The 22,900-nt window shown below is 44.7% G+C and overlaps 1 protein-coding gene across 1 annotated transcript in view; it reads right to left on the bottom strand.

Annotated features, from left to right (window-relative positions):
• Positions 1-15,456: 15,456 nt before the first annotated feature.
• cskl (c-src tyrosine kinase-like) overlaps positions 15,457-22,900 on the bottom strand; it is a gene marked incomplete at its 3' end in the record, with an annotated part of 53,907 nt that continues 46,463 nt past the window's right edge. The window contains exons 6-13 of the mRNA XM_080500407.1: positions 21,425-21,518; positions 20,808-20,873; positions 20,570-20,669; positions 20,280-20,370; positions 18,665-18,738; positions 17,774-17,969; positions 16,005-16,091; positions 15,457-15,639 (exon numbers count right to left, since the gene is read on the bottom strand). Coding sequence (XP_080356533.1) covers positions 15,457-15,639; positions 16,005-16,091; positions 17,774-17,969; positions 18,665-18,738; positions 20,280-20,370; positions 20,570-20,669; positions 20,808-20,873; positions 21,425-21,518 — 891 coding nt within the window. The remainder of the gene's footprint in view (positions 15,640-16,004; positions 16,092-17,773; positions 17,970-18,664; positions 18,739-20,279; positions 20,371-20,569; positions 20,670-20,807; positions 20,874-21,424; positions 21,519-22,900) is intronic.

A 22,900-nucleotide genomic window follows, 5' to 3' on the forward strand; every position in this document is an offset into this window, starting at 1 on the left:
AGTGTGTTTGAGCTCATGAAGCGATCCACACAGTCAACAGAGAGATCATTTGATTCTGATAATTCCATCATATCCTGCAAAATATTTGAACATCAATAAATGTATGAATATCTAGTAGATTCGATTATTCTTGTTTCGGTCCCACAGCTGGGAAGGGTCATAAATATAAGACGGTATAATATATATCACACCCAGTGGAAAATCACATTTAATAACCATTTGTGATTTTCATTATGGAATGTCAAGAAAAATCTCTTACATTTTGTTGCAGTTTTTCACAAAATTGAAATAGTTTACATCTGAGAATGAAGCGATTCCTGAAGCGAGAAAAAGATGCTTTGCATTCCTCAGGTGGGGGAAAGAGTGTAAGTGGACCAGAAGAGACGGTTTCGGGACTTGGCACATGCTGGCTTGGTGGAAAAGAGAATATGAGAAACTATGAAGAAAATACTTCTTGAGATTACTAAAACAAATTCCATGATATTGTAATTTAGTGTTTATAATCCAAGTCTCTCAGCCTTTGTGGCAAAAGTCACTTTGCATCTACGTAATAAAAGGAAGTCATGTTGCTTTTCTCTGCTTGGAGAACTAAGAAACGTGCACCAGCGTCATTGGCATCTACAAGCGCTTGGTAGCTGCTAGTTGTATTAATTGAACAGGTTTACTTTAAACTAATACTCACAAAACACATCTCACATTCCAAACACAGAATATTTCTGGACGCTGTTTAAGCACTCCGTCTTCAGTGTAAACTGTTGAAAAAGAAGCATGAACTCTGTTAACGACAGCCATAAACACAAGGTAAGATGAAATCATTCAGATTAAACAGTGTGTAACAGGGTGACTATTATGCCTAATTCATATATATATATATATATATATATATATATATATATATATATATATATATATATACACGCACATAAAGATATAAGATAAAGATATACTCAAATCACATCTGGAGTTAGGAGCAACTGGTGTTTATGCAGTGTTGTAATATATGTGTTCAATTACAATAAATGTCTTGGATGAGTGAAGCGCCCATTATGAAAGAACCTGCAGCCCAGGTATACCTCTCTGAAAGCCCCCCCTCCCTCCCCCTGGCAATGTGGTATTAAAAGTGCAGAGCGGCTGGAAAGAGCACAAAAGCTGTGATGTAAAATATGGCCTCAGGCTGCTGGAAGAGCAAAGGTTGCGTGCAATTATTACGTAAAATGTATCAGTGGATGAACGTCATCGCTAATATCAGGAGAGCCGGGGGGTTGGGGGGGGGGCACTAAGGCAACAAGTTCAAACCACTCAACCAGTCAGACCAAGAAGGAGGCTGGCTGATATCGACTGAGAGCAGCGAGCAACAACTGCTCTGCACACTCTGCAGTGATGAGCCATTCAAACATGATGAGCTAATTCAGTGCGGGAACGAGCTCGGCTTTCCATGACGGAAAAGTAATATGACAAATTGATTGAAATCTGTACATCGGTGAAGGAATCTGTTGTCACACTCATGGATTTAGCACAAAGCTAATATTGCAATTCAAACCACATTTATCTTACTTCCCTTATTCAGTAATGAGAATATTATTGCTTCGATTAAATACGTTTTCTAATTTTTTCATTACATTTTTTTTTTTCAGGATTTAAAGGGGTGATATTTTTACAAAAATTTAAAACGTTGACCCCCACCACGAGAAGAAGTACTTCCTGCTCTTCCCAAGATGGACCTGTGTGGGCGGAGTCAATCCGGCTCACACAGACACAGCAGATTCTGAATGCGGCTCCGATGGATGAAAATCAAGGAAAAGCTGGATTTGGGACAATAAACTCTGAATACAATGCTTTAGGACCAATGAGACCATGTGACTTCTTTTAGGAACAAAAACTTGAACAAAATGAAAGAAATGATGTCAGGAAATCATGAGAAGGTGCAGGATTTCAATTTAAAAGTATTAGCAACACCAGACAAAGCATGTCTATAAGAGGTGGGCATGGTCTATATAAGTTTTGTGCAATCTAATGAACCAGTTCCAGAATTTCTGAAATAGTCCAGCTCTCGGCTATACTGGTGAATCTGTCTTATATCAAGTCACTTTTAGTCAGGATGGGAACAGAAGATTGAAAAAAAAAAACAAGGCTAACATAATGATGATGGTCATAATCATCGTTACAACGAATGAATTGTTGGGAGTCTGGTTTTTTTTGGAAATTTTTAAGCTCAAAGCGGTTTCAAAATACAAAAATAACATGCAGGAGAATGTCTCACCGTGTGTGTGTGTGTGTGTGTGTGTGTGTGTGTGTGTGTGTGTGTGTGTGTGTGTGTGTGTGTGTGTGTGTGTGTGTGTGTGTGTGTGTGTGTGTGTGTGTGTGTGTGTGTGTGTGTGTGTGTGTGTGTGTGATGTAACAGCCTCTCTACCGTGGGCAGGAATGACTCCGGGCTGCTCCGAGCACATTCACATTAATTAAGTTGATGCATCGTGGCAACTCGCATGTGAACAGACATGTACAATCATGTAGCCGCAGCAAAGCAAGCTGTTAGCCGGAGCACACGTGCTCGCCGCGATTGGCCAGCACAACACATCCACTTTTGTGAAAAACACATGTTGTGAGGATGTGGTGGACTTTTGTTCCACACAGGTCTTCCGTGGTTTGCACTCAGGGGGAAGCTGCTTGACCCTTTCAGCCTTTGTGAGCTCTCGACTTAACGGATCGGTGCTTCGGTGAGGACAATCCCCCCCGAACTCACGAAACACACCTTCGCCGCTCTCATACAGGATGTGTCTATTTATAATCGTGATGTTGATAATCACAGCAGGTTTCTGCCTCGGCCTTCTTTTTCATCCTGTGTGTGTGTGTGTGAGGCTGGTAGCTATGTGATTATGGACGATTATGGCCATCATCATTTCCGAGAGAGAAAATCAGACGACCCATTTCACGAAGCAATAATTTCGAATTTATGGGCAATCATGAAAGAGTATGGACAACGTCAATCAAAGCGTCTATCCTTTATATAATTTATTGTCTAATATCACATATTTGTTTTGGCCTGTGGGAGGAATGTCGGAGAGAGAAAAAACACATATGGACATGCAAACTCCATGCATAAAGGCCTGGCCTGGATTTGAACACATGAGATTCATTCTATGGTAACATCTACACCTCCCACGGCTCCTAAACATGGTCATATCACTTCATAAACTAATTGTGTAATCAACCGGTTTAATTAACAACAAGGTAGTAACATGACGCAGAGGGCAGTCTTGTAGGATGTAAAATTAAGGAGGAAATTACAGAACTGTTCCTCAAGAAGACGTCGTCGGGCTCCAGATCAGAGGTCAGAGAATCAGACAAAATGTCTGAATGAACGGAACGAGGCTGAAGGTCAGGATTGGATGCAGGTAATCTTGGGAGCATCAGACTAAAAACAGACACTGGTAACCACTGCGCGACCTGGGAACACGGCGTATCATCCAAAGAAAATATCAAAGTGACTCCATCTTCTTAAACATGGACTCCGGCCAGATGTAAAGCTGCTCTGTGGTCAGATTAATTAACACAAAGTGAATTAAACTATTTTTGTAAAGGATGGATGCTTGGTGGATAAAGGGTTGATTATCAGCTTACATGACATACTGCATCCATCCACAGCCTGGCCCCAGTCCATATGGTCCATCAATAAGTCAACATCACCATAACAATCCCAAAGCAACAAAGATGCAGGGCTAAAGAGCGGTTTACAACCCAGCCTCAGAAATTCAACATTTCTTTCCAAAAACTGCTGCAACTGGACCGTTTGCTTCTCAGTCACGGCGGCAACGTTTCTTGGACTGGATGCATTTCCAGTGCTATAAAACCGAGCCAATACTCTAATGATTTATCTACAAGCTGATTTGCCGTACAGCAAGCTGTTCCAACCGTGGAGTTTGCTCTTACTCTCCCGCTCACAGCGGTTCCTGTGAGGTGGTCCGTGCTGGCGGAGCTGCAGCTGCTGACTTCTGGCTGCATTCATTAGCTCCCGTGTTTCTGGAAGCATCGGGCCAAACAACCCCACACAGGCTTTCAGCCTTCATCTGCGTCTCTCCCCACCCCTCCCCTCCCCTCCCCTCTCCTCTCCTCCACCCCATCCCCTGCCTCGCGCTTCCTTTTCCAGGCTGCAGGAGTGTGAGGCTCAGACCGGCGTGTGTGGTCGTGGGGGTGCAATGGAGGCTCCTGGGTGCGCACACATGCTAAAACCGTTGTGTAGCACACAAAGGAAACATGCTATGTTTTGTTTTTCTTGAAAGCTAATATTTTTATTACGAGACCTGAGACTTTGAAATAATCCAGCTCTGGAACATTTTTTATTCACGTTGCTACAGGAGCGACGGGAGCGGGCGTCCTTGCTGACCTCTGCGAAAGGCCTTAAATTACAAACATCTCTCTGCTGGGGGAAGAGAAAAAAGAAAAAAAGAAAGAAAAATCCCAGAATACAGTTGTGACAAGGCCTCGACTGTACGGTTTTATTTGCAGTCTCCGAGGCATTTCGTGAACCTTAACATTACTCGCGGTCGGCTGCAGCTCCTCATGTGTCACAACAGTTTATGGTCTGTCCTCGGTGGACGCTCGCCAAGTCGCCGAAACAAAGCCCGGCTCGTTTGTGGAGGTCTGAAAACCCCCCGAAAGATGTCCATTTCCATTTGTGAGACAGTAAATGTTCAGATGCCCTCTCTTCCTCAGTTTATCATTACGTCTCGACAACTGTCACACCGTGCTCATCAGCGTGGATCGCCACCACTTCGTGGCTCCGTTACATTCCTGTGTCTGCTCAGTATATCCACACATTTCTTTAACTGCTACATCTACGTCTGTTTTGTTTTTGTTTTTTTGTTTTTTTTCATTCTACGAGCTCTCATGTGTTCGTCCCAGGGTTGCTGCATAGTAAAGGCTCCATCACTGTAAATGGTACACAAAGACGTCATCTGCTCCGGCAGCCTGCCACCCGGCCTGCTGCTCATCTATAAAAAGTAATAACAAACTCCCACTCGTGAATGACAGCAAATGTCAGACTGGAGCGCTGACTCACGCGGCGAGGATTCATCGAACCTCACATCATCTGCCAGGCACTGGGCTGTCAGCACAGAAACAGCCTTTCAAGCTCAACCAACTAAACTTTTTTTTCTTTGCACACTAGCGTCTCCAAATGGCAGCGAGCCGGTCGTGAAATCTGACTGAACTTCAAAACCCACAAATCCCGCTGAGATGACGTCTGCAAACCCGGAGTCTAATTTTAGTAGCTCTCATGCGTCGCTTCTCGGGGTGTGAAGGGTCTTTGTTTTAACTTTTCATATATCTAAATATTTGCATGCTCTTGTGAGCTCATTACATTTGTTTAAGGATGAAATGGCAAATTTATTTCTGGCCACATAAAACCCAATGTGACGTCAAGCGGGACAGACGAGAACAATGATTACACAACAACTTCTCTTCCTAATGTTTCTTGTGTTGTTGTGCATTAAAACCATGTGATCTCAAACGAATGAATCAGAACCACGAAGAAAAGTCAAAGTGATTTAGTCTTTTTTTTGATATTTACACTTTGCAAGGTCGTCCCACATGCAGGGACAGGCCCCCTGGTGGGCTGTTTTCAGCACTGGGGTCGTATGGTTGACACCCCTGGTGTGGGGCGTCAAGCTTGTCTGACCTGGAGCAGATCTCCCACACTGAGCCTCCAGAGAGAAATCCAACCCTGGGCGAGTGACGTGTCAAACTACAGTGCAACATTCACTGTCCTCTAAACCATTGTGGGGTTCATCGCATCCATTTTCTGTGTACAGCGTAAAATCGCCCATACATGTAAACATGGATGTCCCAGTGGGAAATACAATGAGTTTATTTATTTGGTATTTTTTAATCATCAAATGTTTTTGTGAATAAACGTCATGTACCTGCTCCCAGTAGATGCTGACCACTGGTGTGAGTGTGCATAAAGGCAAATGTTAGAAAAAAATGTTTTAAATTTGAGGAGAGTTGGAAAAAAAAAATACCCACCACATATAACTGAACTGTTTATTCTCGTAACAATAATGGTAAAAGTCCCAAACGGGTTGTTCTTGGTAAATGTGGGGATAAAAGGGGAACGACTGTCCTGGAGAACAAACTTTATTCATAAATGTTGGAAATCCCTTTTTCACATTTAACCCATCTGCTTCCCAAACCTCGGGAACTACTACACCCAGTGACTGAAATCTCACAAATTCGATTTTAGCTCATCAGGATTTTCTTGTTCAAAAAATCTAAGAAAACATTATAGTTCTACGACTTCATTGAGGCGTTAGGAAATGTGACAAATAATAGATTTTTCAGGACCAACTATCTGTTTTAGAGGTTTTCCTGATCCATCATAGAGATTTACAGTTCCTGGGCATCTACCTCAGGATGTGTGTCTCTTTTCATCGTACAGGTCAAAGTTTATTGGCTCAATCTTACAGAAAAAGTTGCAACAGCATAGTTACTGACTGGTCTTTTTCTTAGGCACCACCATGTTTTGGTTGGTGGAGTTACTCAGAGAGTGCAGCGCTCCAACAGGAAGCCAAGCCGTCATAAAATGGCAGGAACACGAGTTCAAGTGCACGGACGTCCCCTTTTCCACTGACGTCACAGTGTGTGAACTCTCCGGTCCAAAGGATGTGATAAACATGGTCGTCCAGGCTGAGGTGAGATCCAGATTTAAAAGCAAATTTTTTTTTTCCCCTTACCATTGCACACAACCAGTGGCAGGCTGTGATGCCCAGTTTATCACGGGGAAGAAGAACAAGGGAAGTGATAGCCGGGGTGGACCGACGACCAACTGACACCTCTGTCATGGGAAGCAAATTGGGTGAGAGACCCGAGTTATCCGCAGGAAAAGGAGGGCACAGCTGCTCACCCAGCGGCCGGCAGGCGGGCGGAGATGAAGCGCATGCTGGCGGGAGGAGCTTAGGAGGAGAGCAGCAGGAAAAGAGCAACATTTTCACGCTCCTAATTGCTACAGTGAAAACAGTGATCAGTCTCGACGATGGCTAAATGAATCTCCTCATCGACTTCACTCGCTGAGACACCGAGACGGACGGAAAGGGGCCTACGTGAAGCGCAGCGGTCTCCCAATGGTGGCTGAGCCCCGGGGGGCCATCAGGCCTTTCGCCCCCTTCCTGTTGGAATGTATGTCGGCACAGGCCACCCCACGGCGGGTAGCTAGCCAGCCAGCCAGGGGTGGGGGTGGGGGTGGGGGGGGGGTGAAATGTCAAGAGATAAATGCAAATTCATTTTGACAAGCGTTGCAAGAAAACATGTTCCCCGCGACTCGGGGAACCCTTGATATTTCACAAAGTCAAATGAACATGTGGAGCGACACTGCGGGGCAGCCGTTGGGTTATTTAAAGAGGCGGCTGAGAAAGCGGGCCGGCGTTACGTCACGTGTTTACGTGCAGCCCGGAAGACGACGCTCGCCTCCGCCGTGGTCGTTATCCTGCTTCCCCAGCCTCCCCTCCGTCTGGGAGACGTCATGGCGAGACGCGACGAGGGAGGAGACGCACACTGGTTCACATTTCGCCAGCCGCTGCGCTCTGGCCCACTGGGCCCGCCGTGGGCCCTCGTTCCTGTGTGTTATCTGGGCGGCCCCCAGCCCGAGCTTTGATTAGCGGCGGGACACCGATCAGAACGCTCAGGTTGAACAAAGGCTGCACTCCGGCTGCGAGACGCCATGGATATGGAGACGCAACGAGGACGGCTTCGCTGGTTGCTATGCCAACCATGCCTTTTCTCCCCAAAAATGTTTTATGACTGTTTAACACTTATATAAATATAACACCCTCTGCTGTGAAAATGAGAGGCGCAATCTGCTCTAGCTCCTGTAAAGACATTCACACTTTCTGCAGAATGGATTCATTCGGTTTCATGTTTTCGCCCTGCAGCTCCACCGGGAGCCTGACATGTCTGGTATTTGAGTGAAATATGTGAACAACCACCGAGGAGCCGCTCATCAGTTTCAATGACACATTGACATTCAGAATGAGCCCCCGTCGCACACCTTTAATCCACAGTGGACGCCTCCAATCTGCCTTGTCGAGTTTTTCGTTGAATTTTCACAAGTTATTTTTACAGAATATGAGGCAATGAACAGCTGTTGGGATTCACAGGCAATAAAAAGCAGAACTCCTCTTGTGTGACTCACCACATTCATGCACGTCAACCACACGCGTTTCCCATCGGCTTTCTCTGTTCTATGTTTGCCCAGAAACTTCACCGCTCATCGTGTAAATCCAGGCGCGGTGCGGTGGAGGCATGTCAGAGTGGTGTTGAAGTGTCAGATGAAAACATTAAAGATCAAAATATATCACTTCTCCATGTGCAGCTTGCAACTGTCAGAGCTGACAGTGTTCTGCACGGCAGCCTGATTTGTAATTTTGATATTTCCATGTCAAACATACAACAGTTATTAAAGAAAATTTGAGCAAAGTGACCTTTTATACAGTGTCTGCAAATTGATAAATATGACTTTTCAACTCACTCTGAATGTTAGATGAACAAGAAACACAGAATTTCGAGAACCACAGTAAAAGTATGATGGAATAGTAGGAAAAATCCCATAAAGGTTCAAAGGATCAAAAGCCTGTGTGGCATTTTTGTTCAAATAACTACATGAAGTGTGAAAACAATTCCGATTGGATATGAAACCTGAACAGAATCCTGTGTGCAAAACTTTATCTGCCATTTCATTCAAGATGCTGGAGTTAATCCACGGCAGACATAACAAACCGTACAGGGAGAACATGCAAATCACACAGAAAGTCCTTGAATTAAAACCAAAAATTAAGAATTGCAGCGCTTATTGGCAGTGCTCCAGGGGACCCCGCCGTCTCCGAGGTGAACCGACGCCAAAAGAACCGTTGATCTAAACCAGGAGAAAAGACACGTACGCTTTAGCAATTACATGTGTTTTCTTTCAGCTCGTCTTTCAGGAGGACTTGGCATCCGAGCACCAGACACCTTTCACACGTGTAATCTTCATCGCTCTGGGCTGAACGGAGTCAAACTGCTTTTGTTTTAGTGCGTCACTCCGTCTGTTTCCTCCTCTGTGACTCGGCAGGACACCAAAGTCCATCAAACTACAAAAGGGGGGAACTTTGTGCTAAAAATAGTCATTCTGGAAGCTTCTCTTTTAACACACACTCCTGGAGCTTCATATTTCAGAGTTCAGTGTTCAGAGCTGAATGACTTTGGCTCCATCCGTCGTGATGAAACGCGTTCTCTTGCCAGGATCGGTTTCATTGCGATGGAGGCTCGTGGATATCGTCTGAAGCTGAGCCGCAGTAAGAGTGAGCCGATCTCGCACAGAGATCTCAATTCGCGTGTGTGAGAAGGACAGAAGCTTTTATTTGCGCGGATGTTTTTAAGGGTCTCTGATGACGCCCCGACCGCCTCCGAGTGCTTGGCTCCCTCTGCGAGGTCAAGCCTCCTGCAGTCAGACGTGAAAAACACGGCGGCGAGCAGAAAGTCCACGTTGACACAGAAGACACAACACGGCGGCGAAATGAAGAACATATGCCGCATGCAACCGTCGGGGAGGTTGATTCAGGCAACGTCAGACAAGACGCACAATCGGCGTCGCACACGAGGGAGGAGGGGGGGGGGGGGGAACAAAAAGAGTGGCATCAGCGTGTGAAAGGTTAACATCTCCGTCTGTGCCAGCATCCCCAAATAGAAGCTAATTGCAGCAGGAAACAACACATTTCCCGGCTCTTCAGCAAAGTGGCGAGGAGCGAGCAGGAGAGAGGCATGTGATGCGAGCAGGCGATTTATCCATGTGAAAAGCTTTCTGCCACACATTTGACACAGCCGGCCGCACGTTGGCCTGATAACGTCAATATCATTTCCTTCATGTGCTGTCAGCTCGACGCCCGCTCAGCGTCACCGAGACGGTGGGAAGACGAAGGACTCCCACGCCATGCGACAGTGCTGCGGTCGTCTAAATAAACCCCTCGCTGTCAGTAATTCAGGGGGAGCCAGTTTCCAACCTGCAATCTGCCGCGTCTCGGACAATTGTCCTTTGGTGGAACAGTTGGGAGATAAAGGTAGTCATGACACCAGTGCAGACATTTCATAAATACTTGTGGTGAAATATTGGTTTTTGGTTCGACTTGTATCGTATGAAATAGAAATGCAGTCGCATGTCACTCCATCGCAGAGGAGAGGAGGTGAGCGGGCTCGTTTCATCGTGAGAAGCTTGCATGTTTCTTCACGCGTGGTTGTGTAGGTTTGCTCCCGGTCCAAAAACATGCAAACTGCAAGAAACCCAGTTTAGTGTTCAGAACGAGAAATAAATTAATAGTAAACACTGAAACTGATTTACGCCAATTGACTGTTGGTTGGCAAAAAAGTTATTTTTCTGAACTTTCAACACTATTTTAGGTGGTGAGTAAAGTGCAGCTAATGCTAATATACGCTATGAAGCAACAGCTGATATTTAACATTTGTGACCGTGTTAATCTGTCCAATAGAGGTGAACGCCTCTCTGCTGGACAAACTGACGTTGGTGCTTATTTCGGTCTTGCGAGAGGAAAAGCAGACTAGAAGCAAGAGAGAAACACGCGACACCAGACAGGAGAAGACTGATTAGTTTGTCGGTTAACTTTGGTTGATCTGCGTCACAGAATCGACGTCTTGACGGTTTATTTTCAATCATAGCGTCCACGTCTGTAAGGAGGGGAAAAAAAAAAAGCCAGAGCAAGTCAATATATGACTCACTTCTGTCACCATGTATTGAAACTTCCTTGAGTAATTCCTGCAGCCCCCCCCCCCCCCCCCCACCCCCCCCAGCAGCCGAGTAATCCAGGCCAGAGAGGCCACGCAGATTTAGTCACTTCCAGAAATCCACCGTTACTTTAAAGTTAAAAGAAAAAAAAACAAAAAACTAAAACCTGCAAACGTCACCCTCATTCTGTCACACATGCAAATCCATCAGGTGCTGGTTGACATGCAGTAGAGGGGAGATGACACACACACACACACACACACACACACACACACACGCACACGCGCACGCACGCACACACTCATCTTCCTCCAACTTAACTCACTAGGGAAAAAAAAAAATAGTATGGTTGGTGTAATCAGATTAATTCAGGAGCTGATGTGTTACAGTGGGCTTCAGGCCGGCTGCCGGCAGCAGCACAGGTCCATAACTTATCGAAAGCTGATTAATGCATCAATCCTCCTGCTCGTCCCGGCTCAGAGCGCCGAGCCGCACGCTTGTCAGGATTACTTAAGTGTGAACCAAAGACTGAAGCTCCCCGACGTGCAGAGCCGTGCATTAACTCCAGGCACTCCAGCGCTTCATGTTACAACAGACGTCACAGTGATTTCCTCCATTTTAGAACATTTTGAGGATTCACTGTTCTCTGACGCAAAGGAAATTAAGGCCCGGTGGAATTAAGAGTCACAGAAACAGAGGAAGGAGCCTCTGAACTCTGACCTTCATGTTGAAAATGCCAAATGACCAACACCCTGCGCCTCCTCGCAGCTCCTCTTCCTCTCTTCAGAATCTCAGACTAAACAAACTGATTTTCCTGAGTAAACTAAAAGGACAAACTTGAGTCAGGGGGTGGGGAAGGAAACCTCAGCAACAGGCCCGTCTCGTGCAGCGCAGGCAGGCAGGATGGGTAAATTAGAGCTGGCGTGATCGGTCCTGACAGCAGCACAGCCTTGGCCATGAGCGCGAACTGCCTTGCTTACGTAACCAGCCCATTGTTACCGCCCTGTCGCTGCCATTAAAATTCATAGGACTCACATGAAAGTCGCTCGCTGCTGCAGCTGCACAAGACGCCAGAAAGGCAGAGTTTGGTCAAAGTCAAAAAGGTGACACTCGAATGAGCTTAAAGTGCCACAGGCGGGGAAATAAGACGGAAACGAGAAGAGACGTGAGCGAATACCACTGATCTCCACAACATGGAGCCCTCATACTGATGTGACACCGAAAGTGTGAGCTTGATGAAGGAGTCAAAGGCATCTTAGTTTTATAGTTATTAAAAAGACACTCAGGCAAACTGTCTTCCTTATTCTTTGTCTCAGCTACAAATGTATATAAGCGAGTTTGGGACTGGAAACTCATCCTGCAGGAAAAACCCAACTGTGCCTTGAAACGTGCAGTTTAAGGTTACAACTATAAACAGGATGGGTTAACGTGGCAAGGGAATTATTTCTCTACAAGAGGGTCAATGAAGTGACTTAAAATCTCAGTGGCGTGTTACCACATGAGCTCCAATATGTACGAGTTAAAAGTTAGTCATGCCAAGTAGCAGGAAACTAGTCTTCAATATCGAAATACTTTTAAACTTTCAAAACAAAAAAACCTCCCCCAAAATAACACTTTGACATGAAAACTGAACCAAAAGCAGGCATAGCATCACACGTTTCGATATTGATCTTGAGCAGAGGTGAGTGAAGCTTCCACCACTTTACACCTTCGAGGCTGCACTGACAGTCCCCCGCCGGTTTAGAACACCTCCGCCACGGAAGCAGGAGGAGGATATATACAAGTTGTAGCCATGTAACAAGTCAGTAGGTCACAAGTTCACACTCCCGTCTGTCTGGTTATTCTTGCCACACTTCCATTGCCATAAAGTACGTCATTGCCGGTCGGGCAGCAAAGCCTGACGAGACATTTCGGTGACAGAATGTGATGCAAAATATCAAATGTGTGGATCTACTGTGAACGAAATGGCAGGTTAGAAAACAAATTAGATGCAGACACTGCTGATAGCAACTCGCACAATATGCAGTTAACGAAATTACAGCTGCAATTGGAAAAAGTGATGAGCAACCTTCGGTGGAGTTAAACTCCGCCGGGCCGCCGGGAGACGACGCCCACTTTGATCAAGAGGACGTAAGAGGTGAGCAGACCGGGGGGAAATTGACTGATGGCGTGTCGTCAGGTCAGGGTCGGGGTCGGATTTTTGAAGCAGATCAACTGAACATGAGCTGGTTCTCTTACATGGCGGTTCTTCTTGTAGAGCCCGCTCACGTCAGCTCAGAAAAAAACCAAGGACCACATTATGATCTTTGATTGGACAAAACCTTAGTGAGGCTGAACTCAGGTCGAGAACCACACGTGTAGTTTGAATAATTCAATATTGGTTGTGCATTTGTCAAAAATACCCGTTTGAAACTAAATCTAAAGGTGGAGCCAGCAGTCAGTGAACCATATTAAACAAAACGAGAAAGCCTGGTGAGTGTGCAGAGACGTTAACGTGCTTGAAGACCCAGCGGCGAGGCAAATGACACAAAGACTTTGGTTCATCCACATAAACATCCACCCAGTTCACCTCTGAATATTGGTATTTATTGTTCTTAAAGTTCACTCGAGTACTTTTGTAAATGGAATGAACTTCTCTCAACATCCCTCACAACAATAGCAAATGCATGTTATAACATTTCAACCAATTCATGTGAAAGTCTGACTTTATACTATTTTGCTCTTGTGGAAATAAACTACAGGAATGTGTTGGGGCACAACATGCTTTTTGTTTTTCTATAAACGGTTTTTGAAACCAGATCATGGCCCATTCATCAGACATTGTCTTTCATTTTTAAACCTTAATCTTTGCTTTTCAAAATATTTGGGGCTGACCTTTGGCTGGGAGCGAATGAGTCAGGTCTCTGAAATACCTGCTCATGAGGATATATCGTCAAACCAGGTGAAAAACACATGACAAATACAAACGTTGTTTGTGATCTTATGGTTCGGTTATAAACCTGGAAGCTCCACCAAAGTCTCACCATGTAAAACTAACACTCAACTATCATCATCGTCATCAAAATGCCCTTGAGCAGGATGTTTGCATCTTATCTGCACGTGTGTCGTGGAGCCGCTGCCGGACGGCGAGCTCCATGTTGCTCATTACACAAAAACAAACGCCGTGTAATTCCATGAAAGCCACGGCGCCTGAAACCTGCATTAAAGTGTGCATTTTAATCAGCTCGTCACACTCGCACACATTAGTGAGTCGAGGGGGGAGGAGGTGTGTGTGTGTGTGTGTGTGTGTACTCACCCCGACACACCTCCTCTCAATCACACGGGCCGATAGAAAGATGCAGGTGTGTCCACACTGTTCAGATGGAATGATTTATTCATAATCATGGTAGCATAATAAAACAATGAACATTGAAAGCACTGACAGTTGAACCCAAGGCCTCTCACACACAGCATGCAACCCCCCCCCCCCCCCCCCCCAAGCGTTCACAGAGACACTGAACGCCCCCTAACGACGCCGAGGTGATCCCGGCATCAAGTTTGTCACGCTCCGTCTTTAGTCAGTTTTCTCCTTGTTCCTTTTTTTTTGTTGTTTTTTTAATATTCTTTAAATATATTTTGATATAAAAACAAGCCCACATATGATGAACCAACCATGTTTGTGAACCCCCCCCCACCCCTGAAATTGTCCTGCCCCCCACCCGCCTCCCCCTCCCCTCCCCACCGCTCCTTTGGGACATCTTGGTTGGAAGGTGAACAAGACACTCCCCCTCCGTCAAACTGAATCCGTTCTCGTCCCGTTCTCGTGCTCTTCATGAAAAAAAAAAAAAAAAAAAACCTAAACACCCAGTCTGATGTGGGGGTAATGTTGGTGGGGGAGACAGAAAAAAAAATGGTTTAATAACCTCCCTGAAAAAAAGAAAGCAATAAAAAAAGATTGTTTAAAAAAAAAAAAGAAAAAGTAATAAAAAAAAAAAAAAACTGAAACCACAAAAGTCCAATTAAAAAAAAGGAGTTGGAAGGAAGTCTGGAGCTCTGTAGACTGGAGGCACTTTGGCACAGAGCGAAAGCCCCACACCTGACACCGCGGCCGGGGGGGGAGGAAGAGGATGGAATGATGTGGAGCGGGGTGGAGAGGCATGCAGGGCCACACGGTGACACGGACGTCCAGGAATGACTTAAAAAAATAAAATAAAAAAAAAGTAGAGGTGGTGAGGAGGAAAGAAAGAGCACCTGACAAACATGGAGGGAAAAGGCCAGCCTCCCCTCCAGGTAATGCCGTGTTCAGGAGAGGAGGAGGTGGAGGAAGAGGAGGAGGAGGTGGGGTGGGGGGGAGAAGAAGAGCGCTATGGGAGGAGGAGGAAGAGGAGGAGAGAGCGATGGCCCGTGGAGAGAAGAGGAAACTGTCCAGCAAAAGCTATACAACACAAACAGGGAGAACAGTCCAAATGTGGCGGCAGGAGGAGCGGCCGGTGGTGGGGGGGGGCGGTGGTGGGGGGGCGGGGGGAGGGAGGGGCAGTCCTACAGGTCAACGGGTGAGAGAAGGCAGGGGGGGGGAAGGTGGCGAGGCACCCCTCTTCCTCCTCTTTTTCTTCTCCTCTTCCTCAGTCATCCTCCTGCTGGGCTGCATCTGACCCCCGGATCCCCACCCTCCCTCCATCCCTCCCTCCCTCCCTCCCTCCGCCCCCGCCTCCTCTTCACAGGTAGAGCTCTTTGGCTCTGATATGCTGCAGCTTCTCCCTCAGCATGCGGAAGGAGGGCCGCACCACCGCGTCCAGGGTCCAGCACTGCTTCATCAGGTCGTAGACCACAGGCGGGCAGCCGTCTGGGGCATCCATCTTGTACCCCTTCTCCACCCGGGGCACCACCTCTTTCAACGGCTGAAGCACACACACACACACACCGAGGCTCACATTAGATCCTCCGCATCAACATCTCAACATGCCAGGGAAAGGTTACTCCACATCACAAACAACCAAACGTGGACTAATAATGAGGAATAAAGCGTGCAGAAATAATTAAACCCACGTTTTCCAGAACATTTTAAGTCACATTTCATCACCTGCTTCAGTGGTTTAATGGCATAAATCTAATTATTCTGAGGTCAGCGTGGAGAGGAACACACAGGGGGGAAAAAAATAGAAATAAATAAATATATAAATAAACAAGCAGAGGTCCCTGTAGTAAATCCTGCCATCTGCTGGTCTACCTCAGAGAGACACAGGAAGCTGCTGAGGATACTTACAATTCTTGGGTAAGGCACACGCCCAAAGGAGTAAATCTCCCACAGTAAGATGCCATAACTCCACACGTCCGACTTGGTGGAAAACCGCTGTCAGACAGAAAGAGAGCAGCAAGTTCAGACATGAGCAGTCGAGTGCATTCAGTCCAATTAGTCTATATACAAGACGAGCCCCGTTTACAACCTGGAGGTGGAAAAATCTTGTTTTTGTGAAAACTAATTGTATTTTTTCTGAAATAAAGACGATTAAAAACAAAACAAAAACAATTTTTCATTCATGAACACTGGTAATGTGAGATACAGACACATGCACATGCATAACAGGGATGTATTTTCATTACACGGTTATTTACAATCAAAAATCTTCAGTGTTCCTCGTATAGACTTATTGGACCGATAAGTCAAAACTAGAATTGTGTGGCCTTTGAGCCAGCTTCCCCAAAACAAACTCTTTGAAACCTTTTTTTTTTTTTTTAGGTTCAGGTTTTAAACCCAAAATAAAAACACTCCAACCATAAGGTTCATTTGAGTTACTGACAAAACAAAGGAAACGCTTGTTACACCTGTTACTGTAAATCAAGAACGACACTATAAAAACAGGCCCCAATCTAAAAGTTTCATGGGGATACACAACTTTACCCATTAGAACACTGTTTTTTTGTAAATACTCCATTACCAAATGTATTTTCTGAGTCGAACAAAAAGACCCAAACCTTTCCCATGTATGCTCTTAAGAGTCTGTGTGCGAAAGAATAAAGGGAAGGTTGAATTTGCAGTTCAGCTGGTTTGAGTTGATTGAGCCAATTCATACCTGAATATAAGACGACCTCAAAATAAATACGACACGGTCCAGTCTGTCATTTTCATCACCTTTTCCAATCCTTATTAAATAAATTATTATTAGTCTGCCCTTGATTGGACCTTCTTTGGAATAAGATATTGGAGGTGATCGGCAGGTGTAGGAGGTTGTTTAGAAAGCTTCCTTCAGCTCCTCAGTACTGTGGCGTCTCATCGTCCTCTTCATTCTCAGCGGGGTTTTCAGGTCAGGTCGACTCTGCAGCTCAATCAACACTTTTAATGGGAGTCTCTCCTCACTGCCTCCACAGATCTGCCTGCTTTGAAACTGGCAGGGTTGGATTGTGTAGTCTGGATCTATATCTGTCTGTGCTGCCTCTTCATGCTCTGACTGCAGCCTCAGTCTTCTGCTTGTGCAGCGAGTTCACCTTCTTCAAACAGCTTTGCTTCACGGTCTTTCTATCGTCCGTGCTGCTGGTTTGTCTCATACTGATCCCGACGCAGCGATTTGTAAGGTTTACACTGCAGAAATAATGGGACGTATTCTAAAATACTCTGCTATTTTTTTGTTTTGGGGAGATCAAGTTAAAACCAAGTCGGTCGTTGTAGAATAAATGCAAGAATTAGGACATGTACACATTTCCCTTACATATTTAAATAGTCTTTGTGTGAATTGCTCACCTTTCATATAGAACAGAATATTGTAGCTTGGTGGTGCTACGAGTGACCGAGTGATGGAATTATTACCACATAACTTTGATACGTTCAATAACAACACTGTGTGCTGTGCTAAAAGCATTGATGGATTATCGTGGTGGTATTCCTACTTCCTGAGCGCCCAACTGCATCAGTGTTTGTTGGGAAGCAGGCCGACGTCTTTTCAAAGGTCTTAGTTTGACAGAAACCAAGTTAGGAAGAACGCACAAACACCACAAATTTGAAAAAAAGACAAAAAAGCTTTCTATCCCCCCCCTCACCTTCTCTCTTAGCGCTTCAGGGGAAGTCCACTTGACGGGCAGCTTGGCAGTGTCCTGTATGGAGGAGGCCTCCTTGGTGAGGCCGAAGTCGCTGACCTTGGCAATGTTGTCGTCGGAAACCAGCACGTTGCGAGCGGCGAGGTCTCTGTGGACGAAGTTGTTGGCCTCCAGGTACTCCATGGCTTCACACACGTCACTGAAGCAGAGACGTGAGGTGAGTGACGACGACCAACAGGTGACAATTAACTCTTAACGCACCTAACGTGTGCGTGTTCATCCCTACAGCAACCTGCTCTTGTAAGGACACGTCAAAAGAATAACATTTTTTTTTTAATAAAGACTATAATTATCTCCAAAGAACTGTATTAAACTTGATCATTACTCAAATAGCAATATATCTTCTTTACCTGCTTAATAATCATGTGATCATGCGTTAGAGTGTCTCCTTCTTCTTCCTACACAAGTTTAGTCAAGCATTACATGACGCATCCTTAAAATTGAGCACAAATCATTGTGGATTAATGCATTATTGCTTCAAGATCTCATGTTTTATGTGGATTTTATTGCTCCATTCACAGTAACTTGTGCTGGATTACAAAATGAAGTAATTAACTATTGGATTTCAGAGAAATATAGCCTTTAAAAGCCTCGACTTGCAGATAAAGCAGTCATTTATCAAGGCAAACATCCCGCTCAGTTGCTGCTCTAGTAAACAAGTGGTTCCTTTATACTCGCAGTCACGTCTGTGACACACTTCTTTTGAAGTTCAGTTGAAATCCTGACATCTAAAGCGGCCTCGTTTCAGTTCTGTACCCCAAGCTGCGCCGATCAAACACCTCGCTTTTCTGCAAATCTAATAAACCTGCGAAACAAAGATGGAAAAGGACTCACAGAGAGAACTTGAGTAAGCAGTCGCCACCGAGAACGGTCCTTCCTCTGGAGCGCAGGTAATCCACTAGGCTGCCCTGTGGAGAAGTTGATTGAGAAACTTTACATCACTCTGTTCAGTGACATTTTTAGCCTGAATAGCTGAGAAAGAACTTCTCTCCCAACAGGGATAATAATCCTCAACTGAGTTAAACATGTTGAAAACAAATACCGAGAAGCACTCGGCTTCCAGAAACTACTGCGAAAAAGATCATATTAAACACGGGAGCGTCACATTTCCACACACAATCGCATGAGATATGCAGCAGTTTGATATAAAACATTCATGTTATATTATTTTATTCTGAAAAATAGTGTAATAAGCAGCTTCAGCTTTCTTATGTTCCTTCTAAGACACACACTTTAAAGAGATCCTTTCTGTGCACATCTTCACCACCATTAACACAAGGATTATAAAAAACTTATTCTAAGGCTTCTGCTTAAAAACTACAAACCTCCATACATCACTTGAGAAGTCTCTGTTGCTATTTGTTGTATAGTTGGTGTGTGGTATAAAAAAGTAAAGCTATAGAGGTGTTAAGTCTTTTGTTCCTCAGGGCACTCAATCTTGCAGACAACAGATGAGGTATCTGTTCCAGTGTTTTCCTATTACACAATTATTTTGTATGTACTTTATTTGTTCCACACTGTACACTCGTGTCAGATTTTATTTTGTCGTTTATGTCAGCATATTCACTTTTTGCCTGGCTAAGCTTGGTCGAACGCTGAACTGAAATAAAGTTCTTTGAATCTGATTCGTAGATTATCTTATTCGGTTCAAGGCAGAACCTTCAGTTTGCGTGAGGGAACCTTGTTTGTAAATGTTTTATAGTTCAAATTAAGGTGCAAAGGCCCTGTTTTGTGTGGGCAGACTAAAATCGGTATTTTAAAGTGTTGTGAATGCTTTTAGTGTAAAAAGACCCCACAACTGTCAAAAGAGCTTACATTTTATGCCCCTCACATGTATGTTCATTTCTACTTTTGCACTTTAACACAGTGTTGTCCAATTCCAATTTACCTCTCCCAGCTGAAACACACCCATTTGAATCATCTCACCCAGTTATGTCAGTTACATTGTTATTCTCTATGTCATACACCAGTGGTGCCTTCAAGGAAATAAGTAGCATTAACAGAGAACGGTGACTTTATTAACGTAGCAATGGGAAATTGCTCAATTTGGATATAAACGGAGGATCTTTTTAGCTCATTGGGGTAAAATCATTGGGTGATTTTAATCCACGATCAAGGCCATCACCACAGTTGCATGTCTTTTGTCTGGGAAGGCCAAAGTCACACAGTGTTAAACCTACAACATTTCATTGTCTTTTTGCACATTACACACTTTACCTGTCATACAAGTGCGGCTAACTATTAAAGAAGTTATGATGCGAGACTTGCAAGCTTAACTTTCTGAAGTGTCAACATCCTCCCTTTACAAACAAATTACACGTCGTGTTTACCTTCTTTTCGTAACTATGTCTGGCTGCTGTTGGCATTTTCCAAAGCACGGTTACAAATCTTCTATTTGCTTCAGGATTTTATGTTCAAAGGAAAAAGTGGGCAATCCAGTGTGACTAACCTTGGCCATGTATTCTGTAACGATGTAGAGACTGCCCCTCTCCTCAACAATTACCCCTAGCAACTGCACCAGGTTGTTGTGTCTCAGTTGCCTGGGGAAAAAAAACAGAAAACAATTAGAATGCAGAGGCATCAAAACACACTCTCCTCACCTGCTCCGACACACAACAGAATAAAGACAAATAAATGTTAAAAAGCAGCCGCCGACAGGTTGAGACTTCACACGTCCTGTGAAGACAGCAGCGTAATTTACAGGTGGTGTGGAGGACGACGGTTGCAGTCGGATCTTACGTCATCACAGAGGCTTCGGCGATAAAAGCCTGCGCTGTAGCATCGTTTTTGATGCACTTGACCGCCACCTTGGTCCCTCTGTAGTCTCCAACCATCACATCTGACAAGGACACACACACACACACACACACACACGAACAGACCAGGTTTTATTCCCTTCAAGTTTTAGTAGGCACTTCAAGATGACCTTGAGTGCTGTGATTACAGCTCTGATGTAGAGGAGATGAAAGAAAAATACCTCCAAACTCCCCTTTGCCAATGGTCTGGAGGAGTTTGAGCTCCTTTCTGTTCAGGGCCCAGCCGCCTATACGGGGAGAAAAGAGCAACGCGTATAAGTCTAAAAACATGCAACGACGTGGCGATGAGGACAGAAATCTCAATGAGTCGATTACTATTATTAATTAAAAATTATGTTTCACTTTCACGTCGGCTTCTTCTTTTTTTCTTTCCAGGATGACATATGAGCGAGAAAAATTCTTGATTCATTTCAACAGTCAACTTTTCTCATTTCTCAAGTGTAAGAATTAGCCGGGTCAGATGGACGCATGAAGAAGAGGAATGAAGACAGACAGAGGAGGAAGGAGACCCAAATTGACCTTGAAAGCTCGTGAAGCCCTGCAGTCATTTCCCAGACGCACAGAGATTAATCACTCTCAGTAGATTAATGCCATTAGGGACTGCAGTGACAGCGAGACCTTGTAGGAGATTCAGACTTTGTCTGTGTGTGTGTGTGCATGTGTGTGTGTGTGTGTGTGTTAGAGCCTTATTCTTGAGAGGTCAACGCGGTGGAGTTATAAACATGATGAAATGTCCCAGAATCCCTGTAGAGCAGTGAGATGAGTTCTGTGTGCTTACTCCTGGAGAACTCGTCCTGCGCTGCCACTGTTCCCTCCATCAACTTGGGTTTAATAAGCCGGGTACAGAGGCCGTCGGCGTCTTTGGTGTAATGCTGGAGAGACGGAAAGAGAGAGAGAGAGAGTTTGGGAGATTTAGCCACAGTCAAACAAATCACAATGGACACCCAGGCAATCTTTATTGAAATTATATATAAACCTTCAAAATCTTCTCCCGTTTCTACTTTCACGGTGGGCTTATGCTCACTGGAGCATCCAAATATTAGGAAAAAAACTGACCGTTTGTTTAACTTGTTTGTGGAACGAATTCATGATTTTAGAACGGCCAGGATGATATCGCATGAAGGCACAATTGGAAATAACAAGAAATAAAAATAACCACATTACTTTAGTTCATTAAACATTGAGGAGGTCAGGCCGAAATGGGAGCAGAGTGCTAAAACATGCACGGCACGCAGGATGGCTTTTAGTTTGAAATGAAGGGTTTTCTATTGAAGGAGCTCAAGGAAGTCGGTCAATCTGTTGTGATCCAGCATAAGAAGCCACCGTTTTTCTTATTTATATGATCAATCCAGCTGTAGACTTTCTTCAACAGCTTCAGTCCAGATGTGGTAGCTGTTTACGAGAAGACCATAAATCCCTTCAGATGTTAAAATCTCGACACAAGCTTTTTGATATGCGCAGCAAAGGTAAGCTTGATGTTTGGTGCATCAACAGGAAAACATGAAAAAAGCTTTGAGAAATTGATGCTTGAAGATCTGATGTGAGGGAGCCCTCCGTCCACTAAACGGACAGGTTTACTTTTAATCAACATTTTTCACTGGTGGAGAGGAGGGGGTTTGTCACGAGGGATGACAGGATTCCTGCTTCATTTCCACATAAAAGATGCAACAAAACGAGAGGAGCCGACAGCATCAACAAGGTCAGCGGTTTGATTAAAGTTTAACAGCTGCTTATGGAGTGATTTGAGAATGTTGCCCGTCCTCTGATCTGAGAAAACCACATATTTTGCTTCCATGTCTGCTGTTGAAAAGCTGTACCTACCAGTGTGGATGAAACGATTCATTCCATATGATGTTGGATAAAATAATGTTTTTCTAAATGGATACATCCCGTATTTTTTTTCCACACCTAACTAAATATACAGTGGATTTACATGTTTCCTGCAAGACGATTTAGTCCTTTCAAATTACTCGTGGGGTTGATGAGCGCAATCATTTGACAGGCAGCTGCAGCAGTGAAAGAAGCACATGTATGAAATGAATGCACCTCTGCTGGAGATTGAGTGATCTCCATGAGTGATGTCATCCCAAACTGAAGGATCGGATGTACAGGCTGTGCAGTGGCTGCTGGGAGATGTACAGTCCGAGGAGTGTTTACCGTGGGAAGCACGAGCAAGAGGAGGAGTGTGTGGGTGTGAGAGAGGTCAGCGCATCTGACCGGTCACCCTATAGACCCCCCATCAACCCCAGAAACA

Source organism: Blennius ocellaris (genome assembly GCF_963422515.1).
Source record: "Blennius ocellaris genome assembly, chromosome: 1".
NCBI classification, from domain to species: domain Eukaryota; kingdom Metazoa; phylum Chordata; class Actinopteri; order Blenniiformes; family Blenniidae; genus Blennius; species Blennius ocellaris.